Below are 17,734 nucleotides of genomic sequence, written 5' to 3'. Positions count from 1 at the left end.
CTTAATATATATATATATATATATATATATATATATATATATATATATATATATATAGTCAATTCTTTATGTATTATATAATGTATTATACATATTATTTTAACTAATATAGCACTCTATGTATTTCCAAATCTATATAAAATTATTTTATATTTTATTGATTAAGATGAAAATATCTGCGATGGGTTGGCACTCCATCCAGGGTGTATCCTGCCTTGATGCCCGATGAATCCTGAGATAGGCGCAGGCTCCCCGTGACCCGAGGTAGTTCGGATAAGCGGTAGAAAATGGATGGATGGATGGAAGATGAAAATATATTTTCTTCAAGGGTACTGTCCGTCTTTGCACCCTGAAATGGAACTGTAACAAAAGTTATTCACATAAAACGAGGCTACCTGTATGCCAAGTAGCAAGAGGTGTGTTTGACTTCGCAGACTACACCAACGCAAGAGCCATTTAAAAGAATATTGAGCAGTCTGTACTCACAGTAGTTTGTGACATACATTGATCGGTCTGGGCAGCGACGCTTATAAGTGTTGTAAGTGTTCAAAACGGCAAAAATCTCCAAAAGGGGACAAGGGTGCAGCTCATTTGGTATAGTGTCTTCGTATAGAATCATGCAACGGATTAATAGATGCCTAACTCGTCCGTTGCATTCAAAACTGACTGTTCAAAAATCTGAAGGGGAATGAAGACTCTGATCAGCTCTACAGCACTTGGCGGGTGGTAATAGAGTCAGATTTGTATAATAACAGTCCTGGGTGGAGACTCTTCAACCTCACTGACATCAGTGTGATGGCCTTGGGGTGGGCATAATGCGGGACCACTCCTACATACTAAATCAAAGGGTTCAGTAAAGTCTGACCGCACTGTGCAAGAAGCATTCACGTCACCACACACAGTACAGTAGAATAAGAAAACGTTATATAGAGAAACACAAACACACACTTGGCTGAAAATAAATAAAATGGTGTCAGAAATAAAAACTAAGCATATGATGTTATTTAAACCGGGTGTGTTAAAGCCCTCTGGAATGGCAGACTGATGTCATTACTGTACTTAAAGGGATAGTTTATCAAAAAACTTCAATTTGCCGTTTATTTACTCAACCTACCTTGGAGTTTTTGGCTGAACTATCCCTTTAAGGCGCATTTAATGCTACGTGCACACCAGTACAAGTGTGAAAGTGCATAAATGTGCTGTCATACGCTCACCAATCAAAAGTTTTCATTGCTGCTGCAGATTGATGAGACCAGTTGAGACGTTATTCATGTTGTAGATCGAGCAAGTTCTGACAGTTACCTGACTCCTATTGACCTGAAGCAAAGTTGGGTTGAATACTTAAGTTTTTTTTTTTTGCAGTTTGCACTTGATTTGAGTTTTTGAGTGAGTAGGCTGCGCCATAACCATGCTGAAAACAAAATCTCAAGTTTGTTCTTAAAGGAAAGTTCTCCCAAAAATAAGAAGTCTGTCATCATTTATTCACCCTTTATGACCTGTGCGAATCAAAAGAAGATATTTTACGGGGAATGGGACAGTAAAATTAAACGATGAAAGAATATTGATTCATTTTTTGGGGGATCTATCTAATAATTTACCCCATCATGAGGGACCTCAGTTGACAACAGGTTTGCACGGATAGTGTTAGCTTTGGATTGGATTTGGATTGTTTACTTGTCTCCTATAATCAGATCAAATCACCCTTAGCCCATGTGTGCACAAGAATGTTGACTTGCATCCAGATGTTTTTTGCTTTAGTCTTTTAAAAGTGCATGTTGAGAAGTCCATCATTGCACTCAAGTTTTAAACATATTCTACCAGCGGTCAGTGTTTTGTGGGATATGATATGATTTGAGACTGGTTATAAATAGCTGGCGGCTTTTGTATTTTATACTTAAATATGGCAATCCTGTGTGGCTTCCTGCTGCACCTCTGAAGTATTTCTGGCTCTTCTCATCTCTAAATCAAACGTTTGCAAAGTCACCAATTTCATAACTTTAATTAAACATTACATGTCCAAGGCATAGGTTTATGGAATTCTGACACAAACAACAACATTCCTAAACCAAGCCAGCAGCTTAGAGAAATGTTTAGTTTCGTTTATGTCCAAGAAAGGCTACTTTTATATGAAGGCTTGATTTCTTTTGAAATGTTAGGGTTTGCAAATGTAAGTGCTTGGTTATGACAGTCTAGAGGCTGTTGAATGTTATTGTGATGCTTTGTTTTTGTAAATTTTGGTTCGTTAATAATCCTCTCATGAAGAAAACAAGCTGCCGTCGACACAATCCCATAATCAAAGGGGAAAGAATAGCAAGGCTGAATATTTTTTCACAGCTATCGCCTGTTCTCCATTTACTGCCGTATTTTCCATAATCGGCCCACGCTAATAAGTCCTTTGTTTATGTTTTGCATTTATGCACCAGCTTTGGTCTCCAATTATTTCAAAGCCCGATGACCTGAATGACTCGTCTGGAGACTGGGAATCTGACCCTCAGAAGACACAGCTATGACGGGTAATTAGCGCAGGTGCTAATTGGCCCTGAGTGGTTACGGAGCACAATATCAGATGAAGCGGGATGCCGACCAAAGCCAGGTCGGGTGGTGCCGTTTTTGGGTGTGGGTCAGCAAGGCACCGGGGCATTCAATAGATAATTATGCAAGATCCCAGCCGGGTGATTCCGATAGCAGTGAGTTCATTTTAGGACAAGCTCATGAAGTACAAATGGGCAGAGGATATAAGATAGCTTTCCCTAAAATTACTGGAATTTATTTTATTTTGAAGTGTAAATCCCGGGCAATTCAAGATAACTGTTAATGTTAGCACCTCCAAATGTTTCAGTTAATCTAGAGAGAACGATACAAGATTTATTTAAGATTTTCACACTTTTCTACCTGGAATGCTTTTGGACCTATTCATGAATATTCTAAAGATGTCCTCAGGATAAGCATGTGTTGTTTATGACTGTTTGCATATTGATGAGTCTCCCACACACACCTGAGGCTTTTAATGCAAGCTGCAGGATGTTGTTGTGCAAGATTTATGAAGTCCTGATGGATGTTAAATTCTGTGTGCAGGTGATAATACAAGATGATTTTTTATGGATATATCTATGGATGTTCATGTCATTGGATGACCTAAACTTTTTTCATGTACACGTGGCATAATTTAAACAGCTAATATATAGATGATCATTTCCTTGTGTTGTGGCAATTTATTAAAGGGATGATTCGCCGGAAATGTGTGTTATTCTTTGTCTTTGGTGTGTAATAAGTTGCCCATGCATGTATTAGATACGTAAAATTGCAAAAATGTAAGTGTCGGAAAAAATATGTATTTTATCTAGAAGCGAATGCTCACCCAGACATGCCTGAAACACCTTGTGTAATCACACCCCGGCGAATCTACATCAGTTCGTAATACGATTTGACTAAGACCGCCCAAATATATACGTAAGGAAGGTGGGCGTACCTGTCAGTACAATTACTTTGGAACCTGATGTTCCAAATATGGTAGGAGGCGTTACATTTCCGTGCAGTATTCAACCAATCACTACGCACTAGTGAACTGGCCAATCATAGCACACCTTGCTTTTCAGAGCGATGAGCTTTTTAAAATATCAGCGCGTTTCAGAAAGGGCGGAGCAAAGAGGAGATACAAACATGCACGGTATGTGGAAAATACAGCGTATTTTAACCTTAAATCGTGTATACACATTGTATTACATCTAAAACAAACAATAATATTCGTTTTAGCCGCGTCAAACGACCCCTTTAAACAGAACACAATTATTTATTTTACCGAGGTACAGTGTTGGGTGTAACTAGTTACGAAGTAATTAGTTACTGTATTTTAATTACTTTCCCCTTGAAAAAGTAAAGTAAGGGATTACTCATATGTTTTCTGTAATTTAATTACAGTTACTTTTGATGTACTTAAACTAAATACTTTGTGAAATATATACGTGTGCAATAGTGTAATTGACATCAAAAATCAAAGTCTTACTTTACAATCTGTGCTCACATTTGTACTACTTTGGTCAGTTATAATATTATTATTTGAATGAATTTAATAAGCCGTTTCATGTCTATCCTTGAATCACTTCACTAATCAAGGTCGATGTAGGATATAGAAAGTAATTAGTAATGAGTAACTAAATACTTTTTGGACAGAGTAATTTGGACAGTAATCTAATTACACTATTGAATATGTAATGAGTAACTAGTAATTAATTACTTTTTCAGAGTAACTTACCCAACACTGCCGAGGTATGTGTTGTGTCATTATGTATATTGGCCTTTACAGGTTTATAATATATGAGTGGCGAAAAAAGATTTGCAATGTTATTTATCTGCTCAAAATTTGCGAAAGCATCTCTTTATTTGAATATGATCCTACTCTTCCTCATACTGAGAAAGTTGAAGATATGCTGAGAAGTATAGCAGGTCTGTGTTGCTGGATAAGTCTTTATTCAGCAGAGTGCAATGATTTAGAGATAATATTATCCGTTTCCAATAACTTCAGTGTGTGAGACACTTGTTTGCGATGAAAGGGTTTTTTTCAGCTACTGACTTCTTAAACACGACCAGTCTTCTTCTACTTTCTTCCTCATAGAGGTCCTCTATGAGGAAGGTCCTCATAGAGAGGGTGTTCAGGCGCTTATGCACAGTTTCAGTGTTGAGATGTTGAATCTGTTTCATTTCAAAACACAGTTTTGTGTGTATGTAGGCCACTGAAAATATTTGTTTTCAGTGTTATGTAATGCATTGGTGTCTGTGAGTCCTTCTTTTGTTTTAATAAATAACAGATGGATGCAGCTCATTCTGGCTTGTTTCTTTACAGGAGAATCCACTTTTGTTGATGACCACGGACCCCCTGCACCGAGGGTAAGTGTTTTGACCCGTCAGACTTTTCATTTCTCTCTTGTTGTCCTCCAGTTTACAGTGTACTCGACAGAATGTCCCTGTCTGCAATTTTCCTGTTATTTTAACCTTCTCACACAGTACAGGAAAGCATTACAAGACAAGAAGCGTAAACTAATTTCCTCAGATTTGACAGCGACTGGAAGGCCAAAAAGTCAGCCACGCTGAGACATGCACACATCCATAAACACTTACATTTATGAGCTCATGAAGTGAAGTGGTTTGACGAATATCATTGTGTTTCCTGTGTTCATGTATTTAATGTTTTAACAGGAAAGGAAAATGGACATGTCAAAGAACTTTTCCTTTTTAGGAAATGGTCAATAGCCTTTAGTTTGCATAGTTTCCTGGAAAATCCACGTTTTACCGGCCTGTCTTGCAAGTTCTAGTAACAATAATTTCTTCCTGAAGGAATGTTATTTAGAACTATACTAGTATATAGATAGATAGCATTAACGCTACCAGAGATAAGATTTTTTATCCAGATTGATGATCCAGAGTTTTAGTTTTCATGTTTGGAATGCCGTAGTCATCAGACAGTGAGCCAACAATTGTGAAAGTCGTCCGCTGGGAAACAACACACACATGGCTGCTTGGCTTATCAGCACTTCCTACAAAGAGAGGACGTCTCGGTTTGTGTTTTCACATGCAGAAAGATATAAAGAGAATAAATGGAATGAACAAGCTTGATTAATGAGGTGGACATAAAGTGCCGTGACACGCAGTCTGCAGATGATGTTAAACCCAGTGAATGTTTCAGCGGCGTTTCCGCAGAAACAAATGATAGCTCTATTTCATAATAGTAGGATTGTGGCCATCACTGTGGTCTGTCAATGGTTTTAGAGACTTGAGTCATCTTTATATACCTATTCAGTATGTTATGGAACAGATTATGCCTTAAATTGAAGACCTAAAGTGCAAACATGCACTTGTTGCTACATATGTGAGACAGAATGTACTTTGAAGTATGTTTGAATTTCCTGCAGATTTCTTCACTGATTAATGGATTTTTAACAATGTTACTGTTATATTCTGTTTAATGATTTAATAATAACTAGCAGATGATTGTTGTCGACACATTTTTACCCTGCATTTGCTAGTTTTAATCTCTTTAGTTTGTGAATCTCAGGTCTGAACAAAGATCAAATGATTCAAAGACTTTGGCATGCTGGAATGATTCAGTAGTTGCATTTGAAACTGTAGTCAGGAATTCTGGTCCTCGTGACTGTACAGTATTTTAGTCCAGGCCCCTTGGTGATGTCCAGTAGACCGGAAGTGGGGGCATGGTTTGGTTTTGACCTTTCTCCCTAATTCAATTTGGAGCCATCTTGCTACTCAAAACAGTTAGCTACTAACTGTACAGTAGTGAAATTGGCCATTCATACATTTTTATTTACAAGTAGGATAGCATAAAAACATTTTGTCAACACGCTAAACAGTACAGTTAGTTTACAAGGCCATGCTACTAGGATTTAAGCTGGAGTAAGCAGGGGAGAGAATGAACAACAAAATATTTTTTTGACACAAGACTATTGGTTAGTCAGATAAATGCAGAACAGTTATGTTTTGAGCTGTTTTTTTAAAGTTGTGAAGGATGCTCTAGCTCAGATGGAGGCTGGCAGTTCATTCCAGCACAGGGGAACTGAATTAGTAAAGGTTTTTGCAAGCGATTTGGTGTTTTGCTTCGATGGAACAACCAGACATTGCTCATTTGTCAATATATTGAAGTTGTCCTTCTGAAACCATGTGTGTCGAAATTTGCTGTTGTTCAGGAAAAAAAAGTTAACATTAATGATTTCATACTGTGCTGTCAAAATTGACAAGCACTTTTTAATACTTTTCATTGCTTAGATATTTGCAAAACCCAGCGACAAACATAAAGGGTGACTAACAATAATAATTGATCATTTTTATAACTCAAAAATATGGAGTTACGTGGTTTCAGAAGGACAGTAGCGATTATGTGAACATAAAACAGAAGCTTCTAAAAGTTATTTTTAATATATGTATATATTTATAATAAAAAAATAAAAAGGACCCAGTGCAAAATGAATTACAAGAAAGAGGAGATGCTAGGGGTGTTCTTCACTGATCTGTGCAAGACTGAAGCTCTTTGCCCCTGAGCCACAAATAGAGACAAAGATGAGATTGTGTGAGCAGCTGTCCAAGACACAAGAAGACGTGAAGAAGAAGGATATTCAAAAGACCCAAACAGATCAGGGTTAGATTTCAGTGTTTTATGGTCTGTTAGATCTGATGAAAGACAAACTGTGTTTTATTATGGGTGGTTCAATTGAGACGCATTTATGTACCTCTTGATATAAAATCTTACATCAATATTGGCCAATATCCTCTAAATACGCAAGTAGTTTTTTTACATATGAGATGACTAAAGCAATGTTTATCCAAACCTTTATACATGTAGAGTTTCATGTAGTCAGGCAGAGGTTTCTATCCAAAGCAAGTTCAAAAATTTTAAAGATGCTTGGGCTTTGGCACTTACAGTACATGACACATAACACACATATGTATACTTAACAGATATACAGAAACATACTGTAACAGTCTACATATACAGAAGAATCTGGCTACAAATACTATAACATCAAAATACACCCAGACCTTATTCTACACAACTAGGTTTATTAATACACCCAGCACTTACAGTAGATCTTATAGGTCGGATATACAGTAGATCTGAGTTTTACATTAGGAAAATAAGACTTCCTGAATGGGAAAGTAACATAATGAAGTCCAGTTTAATGTGTCCATATATATAAATGTAACATTATTCTGGAAGGAACTCCCTAGAAGACTTTCCTAGGTAATAATATTTATTGAGTAGATCTGTAAAGCCTGGAAGTCTCAGTCTTTGGTAGCTAGGACTCCCTTCTGATAGTTAGAACGAGACCCCAAGCCTGCAATGATAACAAGCAGTTTAAACATGTGCCAGCTGTGAAAAAGACAAGCTTGGGCTCTATAAACACACAAACTCTGGACAGAAGTTCACAGATTGGACAAAAATGGACTTCACGCAGGGTTGGATAACAACTACATGCACATGTACACACACACAAACTAAACTTCAAAATACCACAAAGTCAGAACGGATAGTTTTGCCACATGTACTGTGCTATAGCTACTCTAATACTATTACAGTATATTGCATAATAGAAAAATGAAACGCATACAGTAATTTCCTCATGGTGTAGTAGGGATGAGGTGTCAAATGTTTGCCAATAAATGCAAATTAACAATATTTTTATTTGAAATTTGGGAGAAATATTGTTGGTAGTTATAATTATAAAACATTATAATTTTACCTAAACACATACCGTGGTAAAGTAAGAAAAACTGTAAATAAATGATCTCTTAATGCTTGTGCGTGCAGATTTTTGTCTTGTATAGTGCATAAACACAAACACACTTTCCAAACAGCTTTGACACTGACGTTTTCGCATGAGGATGTTTACATATACATACAAGTGGCAGGGCATCTTTCCAATCTGCAGCTTCATCCTGCAGGGTGTTCCATTCCTCCTTCCACACTGAATATTCATCCAGGAATTCGCAAATTTCCTCTTAAGTCATTCCTAAAGACTCTTTTTGTGGTGTGGCTGTAAACAAAGAGTGAGTCTTGAAAATAGACGCATAATGATTTGAGCTCCCTTTATGAACTATCACCATTGTGTTCTTGAGCGAGACATTAAACACCCAGTGTATGACATAAGGATTGTCCCTTTATATTGAATATAATATTACTTTCATTCTGTCTTTCCTTCATTTATTCTTTACTTATTTAAATATATTTCTCTGTGTGTCTAGGTGCTGCCATTTCCAAGTCAGGTAATCTATAACAGGGTGGGCAAGTGTGGAAGTCGGACGGTGGTTCTACTGCTGAGGATTCTAGCAGAAAAGCACCAGTTTAACCTTGTCTCTTCTGACATTCATAACAAAACCAGACTCACAAAGCATGAGCAGGTCAGTGGATGGGTGAGTGTGTGTCTGAGTAAACTAATGCCTTTGCAAAAAAGTTGTATAACACGCTAAAATGAAAAGCATACAAAGATGTAAACTTGTTGATGTGATTAGTAAAGCTGTTTGCCAAGGGAAATGCTTTCTGGACGCCAACGGCAATGAAACACATCCGAATAGTATTCATTGTGGAGAAAACTGCACACTTTCTTCCTTTGCGGAAAGGAAAGAAAACATTCTGTCATTCCTCTTGGGAAGAGACAAGTTGGCACACCTCCACACAGCTCAAGTCAACCTAGGAACTCAAATAAATGTTTGATAAAATAACGATTGTGTACATTTATTGAACAAAAAATAAAGAGAGACATGGGAGGAATTAAGAGTAGAGAAAGTGAGTGTTCATGATGTGAGAGCACTTGCAGTTCTGTCTCCTCAATCTAACTTTCATGACCCGAGAAGAAACAGCTTTATATGCGAGTGATAAATATGCATAACATTTGTTGAGTTGTTAGTCTGGTGCAAATACTCGAAGCTAATATTAAATGTGTGTTTATAGGGGTCGGAAACTCAAAACACATGAGGGTTTCATTGCCCTTACTTCAGCAAAAAAGACTAACTGTTCAATGTGTGTGTCAAAGAAAGTTGAGAGTGGAAAACCGATGATAAAAGAAAGGCAAAGTGAGTGCCTTTACAAAAATAATAAAAGGGACAGTTCACCCAAAAATGAAAATGATCACCATTTACTCAACCTCAGGTTGTTCCAAATCTGTTAAATGTCTTGGTTCTGTTGAACACAAAGGAAGATATTTGGAAGAATGTTAGCCATTTTCAGTTCTGGGATGTCATGCACTACCATACTAGAAAAAAATATTGTACATTTGTTTTGTTCTGTTGAACCCAAATGTGTTTTTTTTTTTTAAACTTTAGCAACGCAAACAGTCCTTGGGCATCTTTGACTACCATTTTAATTGTCCTACGGTAGTCAATGGTGTCCCAGAACCGAACATTGCTAACATTCTTCAAAATATCTTCCTTTTTGTTCAGCAGAACATAGTAATTTATACAGGTTTGGAATAACATGATTGTGAGTAAATCATTTTTGGGTGGACTATACCTTAATATGTGTACACATACATTGTTCCATAAATATATCATCGCCTTAGAATTATAAGGTTATATCTGGCTTTTCGGCCAAAATTGAGTTATTCACTTTTTTAAAGAAAACAGAAAGGTTCTATCTACAAAATCTAATTATAATTTGGTACTATAAGGTTCTATCTGCAAGAGCCAATAAGCACTTTGAATGCACACTAGAGGACCAATCAGGATCAGCTTTCTTTGACATGTGACCGGACTCCTCCGTGACGGGAATATTTGAGGGAGCAGTGCAACACAAAACAATGTTTAAAAGATACCTCAAGTTTAACTGTTTTATTGAAATTTCTGAAAATGTAGATATTGTACATTTAGAATACATTAATTGTCTGTGTCTTCTTCATGTTTAAAATAGATTTGTTCCTCATATCGTTTTTGCTATATGAAATGCAAATACTTTAATGCTCAATGTCTCAAAACTACTTAGACCGCAGATAGATCATTCCAAGGTCCAGGCAGACTTTTCTTACGAGGTTGCCTAACTAGAAATCTCTACATCTCATGTCACTCGTGTCCCAAAATTTGCAAGCTCTCATAAGGAAGGAATGACTTTAGGATGTTGAAAATCACTGCCAGTATTTGCGCTCAAGTTCTTCACATAAAACAGGTTACATTAAACCATTCAGAAGGTAGAAGTGTAAACCTCTAAATGTAGTTAAGGTACATAAATCAAAGACCTACAATGTGCTCAGTTATATAAATGACGCATTGACTCTCATGTTTTCCTTCATCTCTTGTGTTAGGACCTGTATATTTTTTAATTGGCTTCAGTGTACCAAACCACCAACTTCTCACCCACATAAGCACACAACCTGAAGTGTTACTTGTGATGTGGTCCCACCAACACCTCTTATATCATTACTTTAGTGGTACAGTGCAGGCCGTCTGTGCCCATAACAAACTGTACAGCACAGGAAATGATCTCATTAAGATGATGTCATAACCACAGACCTTATGGGCACTTAGTTTGTGTGTTTTGGCTCTGATTTTGTATTTGATAAAAATGTGTAACAAGAGCTTTTGGAGCCAACTTGAAGTCCAGAGGATTAGGATGAAAGGATGTTAAATGCAGTTATGATTTGGAATAAAATCATGGTTTTAAAGGTGGCCTATTTGTCTTTGAAACTTCTGGAACGTATAGACATAAAGGTATGGACGTATATTTTTTTAATTTAATGCAAATAGAAATGACGTGAGGAATAGACCTGTTGTTCAGTGGGTTATATCAATTGTAATCCTGTTATCCAATTCCCTGGTTGCGATTCCCAGTGAACACACATACTGATAAAATTTACTAATGAATTCTAGTAAAGAAAACTATATTAATTTTTTATTTTAAGGTTTGGTCAAAAATCTCCACTAGGCCGACATCACCATCCACCCATATGGTGGTCTGAGTAGAGTTATAAGTCAGTTTATGCCAGGGTATGTGCATGGAACCTTAGCGTACATGTACTTTATGTGCGGGGGCACATGGGGTCTATCAAAGCTGACTGTGGTCCCAGCTGTCCCTCATTAAGAGACATTACGGTAATGAGAAGTCGACCTCATCAGTTGAAATCAAGTCATGACATAACATTCCACTGTAGCAACAGATCCCATGTAAGGAATGGTGGACTGCTGAAGAAGTGCAGTACACATGATCTGATTGCTTTAATGCTGGTTCAATTCTCTCTAATGTGTGTTTTGATCTTTGTTTCTTTGTGTATTGATTGTTTGCCAGGTGGATTTAATGAGGAACATAAGCACCATTCCTCAGCCTTTTCTGTACACGAGACACGTTCACTTTCTCAATTTCACAAGGTAAGCAAATCAGGAATTATTTATCTGAATTTACTTTGTTTGGGATTAATTGAATGACAGACGTAGTGCTCCCCCTCTTTCTTTCTTGTTTTTTTTCAGGTTCAGGATAGATCAGCCTGTATATATCAACATCATCAGGGATCCCATTAACCGTTTCCTTTCCAATTACTTTTTCCGACGTTTTGGGGACTGGAGGGGAGAGCAGAATCATTTGATCCGTACGCCCCAGATGAAAGATGATGAGCGATATCTGGTCAGTGGGTCTATTCTTATCTCTTTGTTTGCCACTCTGTTTTTAACTCCCACTTCAGCACCTCCTGACATTTTAGTTATTGTGTGTTTTTTCAAATGCCGTCACATTTATAGAAAGGGATTGGTTTTTATTTATTTATAATTGACATATTTCATCTTATTTTGTTTTAGGAAAATTAAATTAAACCTGGCTCGGAAACTTTTTATCAAGCTTTCCTTAGTCGTTTTTGCTCAAATTCAAATGTAATCTAATATATTTACTTAGACATTCAATCTTAAATTGGAAAATCTAGAATAATAAAAATGACAATCTGAGCAAAGAGGAAAATAATCAAACCATTTTAGCATTTAATATGTAAAGAAATCTATATTATTGACATGAATATTATTGATATATTATTATTGAATATTATAGTTTTTTCTGAGTTCATAGTTTTTTGAGTTTCTAAGCATAATGGGATGTTTGAGTCTGTCATAAGTGATACGAGCTCTCAGTCTTTACGGGTTCTAGCATAAAGATCTGTCTGCTAATGTTAACAGTGTTGTGGAGGTGTGACTGTAGGGTTTAGGAGTTATGTAAGACAAGTACCATCCGCATGAGTTTCATCAGACATATTTTCCTTTGTGTAGTTCCAGTAGTTCCCTGTTGAGAATAAAGTTGTTGCACAGTGAGTGATTGTGCGAATCTGACTCTATGTTTGGAAATTTCTTTAGACTCTCTGAGGTAAGATGTCATAGGCCACAGCAATCCCACACTACAGTCCGAGCAAAATGTTCAGGAATTGATTAGCTATTCTTGTGTTTTGCAACGTCGCTCTACCATCTAATGTTTAATAAAAAAATCAAACATAAATTCAGGACACATGAACACTTGGCACGTCTTAAAAATTACACCAGTTCAGTAGGATTGTGACAGAATTATGGCAGATATCTGTTATTCATAAAACATAAGTGGCCAGTTTCCCAGACATATTTTAAACCTGAACCTTAGCAGGGACTTTTTTTAAATTACTGGTTAATTGAGTCCAGGCCATGTTCTCGGTTACTCATCCTGTCCAGTTGTAAGATTGAAAGTAATCTGTGTTTGGAACAACTTTATTAAATTTACATTTTTTGAAGTAAATTGCTTCACAAGTTTACATTTTAACACAAATCATCAGCTCATATTACTTTAGATGGTTTTAGTGGCAACAACATAAATAAACGTTATGTGGCCCAAACTTCAGGTAGACCACCACAAAGAATAAATAATGGTTTAGAAGTTTAAATTTCAATAGGTTTGATTCCCAGGGAACACACATGCCCATAAACTGCACTGTATAAAGGGATACAAATAAAAAGATTAAATAGCGATTTTTAATATCTACAGTTCCTAGACACGTTCTGATGGGAACTAAAATAATAATATAATTAGACCTTCACCATATAAAACACAACCTCCTTTTAACATACCCTGCAGGCATGGGTAACCACGTCTCTGTTTTCTGTAGTTTAGAAATATCATGGCTTGTGATCTCACACTATACCTGTCAGCTTGATTTTTTATGTGTCTGTAATTACAAGGCCCTTTTTTATAAACTTTTAGTTCATGTGGAGCTATAATTACATTTTTGATAAGGTTGGTGAGTGTAATTATTTTAATACGTAACATGTCCTGTCAAATCCTTTTGGCATGTACGTGCACTCACAAAACTCACACTGTAGGATCAGGAATCGCTTAGTTGTCCTTTAAGTATTTTTACCCCCCAAAAAAATTATGTCACCATTTACTCACTCTCGTGTTGTTCCAAATCTATATAAATGTCTTTGTTTTTAATGATCACAGAGAAAGATGTTTGGAACAATGCTAGGAACCAAACAGTTTGGCCACCATTGACTATTTCAAAATAATCGTTCAAATGAACCAGCACCGTTTTGGTGCAACTATGGTTGTCAATGGTGGCCAAGAACTGTTTGGTTACAAGCATTCCTCCAAATATTCTTCTCTGTCTTTATCAGAACAAAGATATTATACAGATTTGGAACAACTTGAGGCAGAGAAAAATAATTTTCATTTTTGGGTGACCTATTACTTTAATTATGTGTGCAAAAGTGGCTGAGCCATAGTGATGGAGAGAGTTGGGAAACTGTTAAATTAGTGATGTTCAGCCTTAGACAGAAAGTTTACAAGCTTATGTTTGTGTGTTTTGCTTGGCTCAGTCTTGTGTCTGTGTGAAACACACAGAGTGAAAAATAAATAAAGTCAGATGTTTGGACATACTGAATGTTCCTCGTAATCTCTTGGTCTAAAGACTGTAGTTTTTGTAAAAATATTTAAGTGTCTACATATGATTCCTTTTTTTTACGAACGAAAATGGTAATTTGATTTTCTAAATGGAGGTTTTGGACCAGATAGTACAGGAAAGGTGGTCACTAACCACAAAGCATACTTTGGACCTCACTCAGAACTGTTTATACTGTAAATCATCCCAGGTGGATACATCATGAATATACGCACAGTTCGGACACACGGGAGCAATCTTTGTTATTTTATTATGTCATCACCGATAAAACCACAATGTTTTTTATTTGAAGTACACTGGCAGGCCTTCAAAGCTGCAAGATCAGTGTACTGCCCATGTTTACTAATGACTGAAAACATTCAAAGGTTTACTGTGAGTATGTAGGCAGGAAATTGCCTCTGTTACTGGAACCCATCCAGATTCAGTCTTCTCTGTTTTTGCTCCTCTACTCTTCTCTTATCACCTTCCCCTCTCTTTTCTTCTCATCTTTTGCTATTTCTCCTCTTCTCTCTCATCTCTTCACTTCTCCTTTCTGGTCATTATGTTCATCTGGATGTAGTTTAAGTGTAAATTGTGATGGCTGTGTTCCTGGGTGCTTAGTGGAATTGTCATCTTGGGACTGAACCAAGAGCACAAGGCCAAATACATTTACGTGTGTCACCTGAGCTTGACTGTCTCCTCTTGGAGAAAGAGACATTGTGTAAAAAGTGCCCAGTTTAACTGCTCGAGACGCTTGCCAGAACCATTTATGTTATTTCCTGTAACTTTAGGTGTAATTCTTTATTTACAACTTTATTCCCTTCTTGCTACTTCACCCATCTTTTGCATCTTAAATCTGTTTTTAATTGTGAAGTTTAAATTTATGGCATAGATTAGAGAGATCTTTATGGCTCAAGGGATTATGTTTGTTTTCAAGGTTGGTGAATAATTGTTGGGCTGTTATATTTTAGTTTCTTTTCACTTTTGGCCATCTGACTTTCCCCTTTAAAACTCTTAAGACTTAACAGAAGCCCAACAGGAGTCTATGTATTGAAAGTTCATGTCCTTTAGCGTTGTTTGTGTCTCTCTCTGTCACACGGTGAAGTACAGATGCAGATCAAAGAACATTGATGCGATCTTGGCTTTTACACTCCTCTCAGATTCACACAAAGTATGTATTGTTAAAAGGAGTGACCCTCCTGGAGTTTCAGTCCTTTGAAGAAATTTCCAGTATTTCATCTTGATATTGTCAACAAATGAACACATTAGGGTGAGAGAATAGATCTGACTTTGTTGCAGAATGCCAGGCACGTAGGTCTAATTAATTCTGAAAATTGGATTAACTTGGGATATTGAATTATCCAAGTGATTTTGGGATAAAAGAGAGAGAAAGCACTTCATTTAGAGCAGGAAAGAACAGAATTTGGGAAGAGGGCTATAAAAATGTGAAATATATGCTGCTTGTATAGTTTTCAAGAAAACTGAGCAGAGCAAAATACCACCAAAGTAAATCAAAACTAGTTGAAGGAATGGCTCAGAAACAAAAATATCAAAAGTGAAGAAAAAATAGACTAATTGAAAAACATTCCTGTTTATAATGTCCTGCATACAGAGGGGTTATACAAGCAGATTAATACAATCTTCTAGACTGAAATGAAATGTATTGCATAACAACTTGCATACGCGTCAACTTTAGAGACCTTTTTATGTCCTGAATAAGGGCTTAATAAAGGCAGAAAATATGTTTTATTTCTTTGTTCGTACTAGGCTAGTCTGAAAGATTAGTGCTGAAATATCTTTTTTGTTCCTGCCAGCATGAGGGCCCTTCTCTTGTAGACCCCAAAGCTGCCTACCCAAGAGCCCCAGCTCTCAGACAGCCACCTGGGGCTCATGAAAGCAATGGAGTGCCTGGAGTTTGGAGCCTCATGCATATGTGGTCTTTATTTAACCTCTCTTATGCAAGAGTTAAAGATGTGGCTGTTAACTTGACGAATTGCCCTCTTCCAAACCGTGTCAACCTGACCATGTACCCTTTAGCTTTTAATAAGCTAACAAGTTATACACCACAGCCACATTTTATTCTCTACAGTGGGGTTCATAAGTCTGAGTTTGCTTATACACATCTATCTTTACCAGCATCACAATGTTTTGAGTGTCACAGCATTTGGTTTGTTTTGTTTTAATGACAGCATTCATTGAGTTGGCATATACCCTTATATCCATGTTTTCTTAGCTTGATTTAAGAATGTTCTTAATAGCATTGTGTTTCTATGGAAGAAAACTGATCTTTAAAATATGAGTTATAGGGATATTTCATCCAATAATAAAAGGTCTCATTTCGTTCAACACTTGTGGATTGCTCAATATTTCCATAATCTAATGTTCCCTGATGTAATTACATCTATTGATTCAGATACAGGGACAGAACCTTTGTTATTGTTTATGCACTGGGTCCAGATTAGTGATTGCTTTTGTTAGGAAGTCCTAAAGATAACCATCCGAGCTGCCACATTATGACTTCCTAAAGGAAAGCAAAGACGTCTAATACATTGTGTAAGTGGTGCCCCCTAGTGTTTATTAGGATTTATTACTAGATTTTTAATTCCAGAATATCGTGGATGTGTGATTTTATTGTTCATTATTTTTAGAAAGTAGTAATTTTCTTGGTCTTGATTCTCTATTTTTGCAGGATATTAATGTTTGCATTATGGAGAACTACCCAGAATGCTCTAATCCACGCCTGTTCTACATTGTGCCATACTTTTGTGGACAGCATCCTCAGTGCAGGTAAATATTTATTTCTTACTTTATTTTCTCATGTCTCAGAAACTTTAAAGTGTACTTTGTTTTTGGTAAATTAATCTTTACCACTTTTTGTGCTCCTTATAGAAAATATAAATATCTGTTTCATTGCCATACAATTTTTTCCACAATGTAGCAGTTTTGCCTTTCATGTGCTGTTTTTACAAACGTCTCTTGAATTAAGCAAGTAAATATTTGGCTTCCGTATTTTTCGGATATTTCGTTTTGACTCAACTTCATGAAAGATAAACAAACATTGAGATCAAATAATTGGCCGTCTTTCTTTGTCTGGTACAGAGAACCAGGAGTTTGGGCTGTGGAGAGGGCCAAACAAAATGTTGTGGAGAACTTTCTCCTCGTGGGGATTTTGGAGGAGTTGGAGGATGTGTTGCTTCTGTTGGAGAGACTCCTACCTCACTACTTCAGTGATGTCCTATCCATCTACAAAAGTCCAGGTGTGTCTTAGAGCCAAACTCCTTTAGTTCTGAGAAATTTTATGTTGTAAATAAAAAATATTGACTTTTTTAAAACAGAATATTAAAAGAAGTATATTAAAAATAGTATCT

The 17,734-nt window shown here is 36.6% G+C and overlaps 1 protein-coding gene across 2 annotated transcripts in view; it reads left to right on the top strand.

Annotated features, from left to right (window-relative positions):
* usta (uronyl 2-sulfotransferase a) overlaps window positions 1-17,734 on the top strand; it is a 42,898-nt gene that overhangs the window by 22,391 nt on the left and 2,773 nt on the right. Inside the window, exons 2-7 of one of the 2 annotated variants that reach the window (XM_056763670.1) lie at window positions 4,841-4,884; window positions 8,746-8,901; window positions 11,774-11,853; window positions 11,953-12,106; window positions 17,056-17,153; window positions 17,466-17,623. In XM_056763670.1, coding sequence (XP_056619648.1) covers window positions 4,841-4,884; window positions 8,746-8,901; window positions 11,774-11,853; window positions 11,953-12,106; window positions 17,056-17,153; window positions 17,466-17,623 — 690 coding nt within the window. Of the gene's footprint in view, window positions 1-4,840; window positions 4,885-8,745; window positions 8,914-11,773; window positions 11,854-11,952; window positions 12,107-17,055; window positions 17,154-17,465; window positions 17,624-17,734 lie in introns of both variants that reach the window. The other variant, XM_056763668.1, reaches the window with a different exon arrangement.

Source organism: Triplophysa dalaica, chromosome 13 (genome assembly GCF_015846415.1).
Source record: "Triplophysa dalaica isolate WHDGS20190420 chromosome 13, ASM1584641v1, whole genome shotgun sequence".
Taxonomy (NCBI): Eukaryota; Metazoa; Chordata; class Actinopteri; order Cypriniformes; family Nemacheilidae; genus Triplophysa; species Triplophysa dalaica.
The sequence above is the reverse complement of the archived record's forward strand: the minus strand, read 5'-3'. Positions and strand labels throughout refer to the sequence as shown.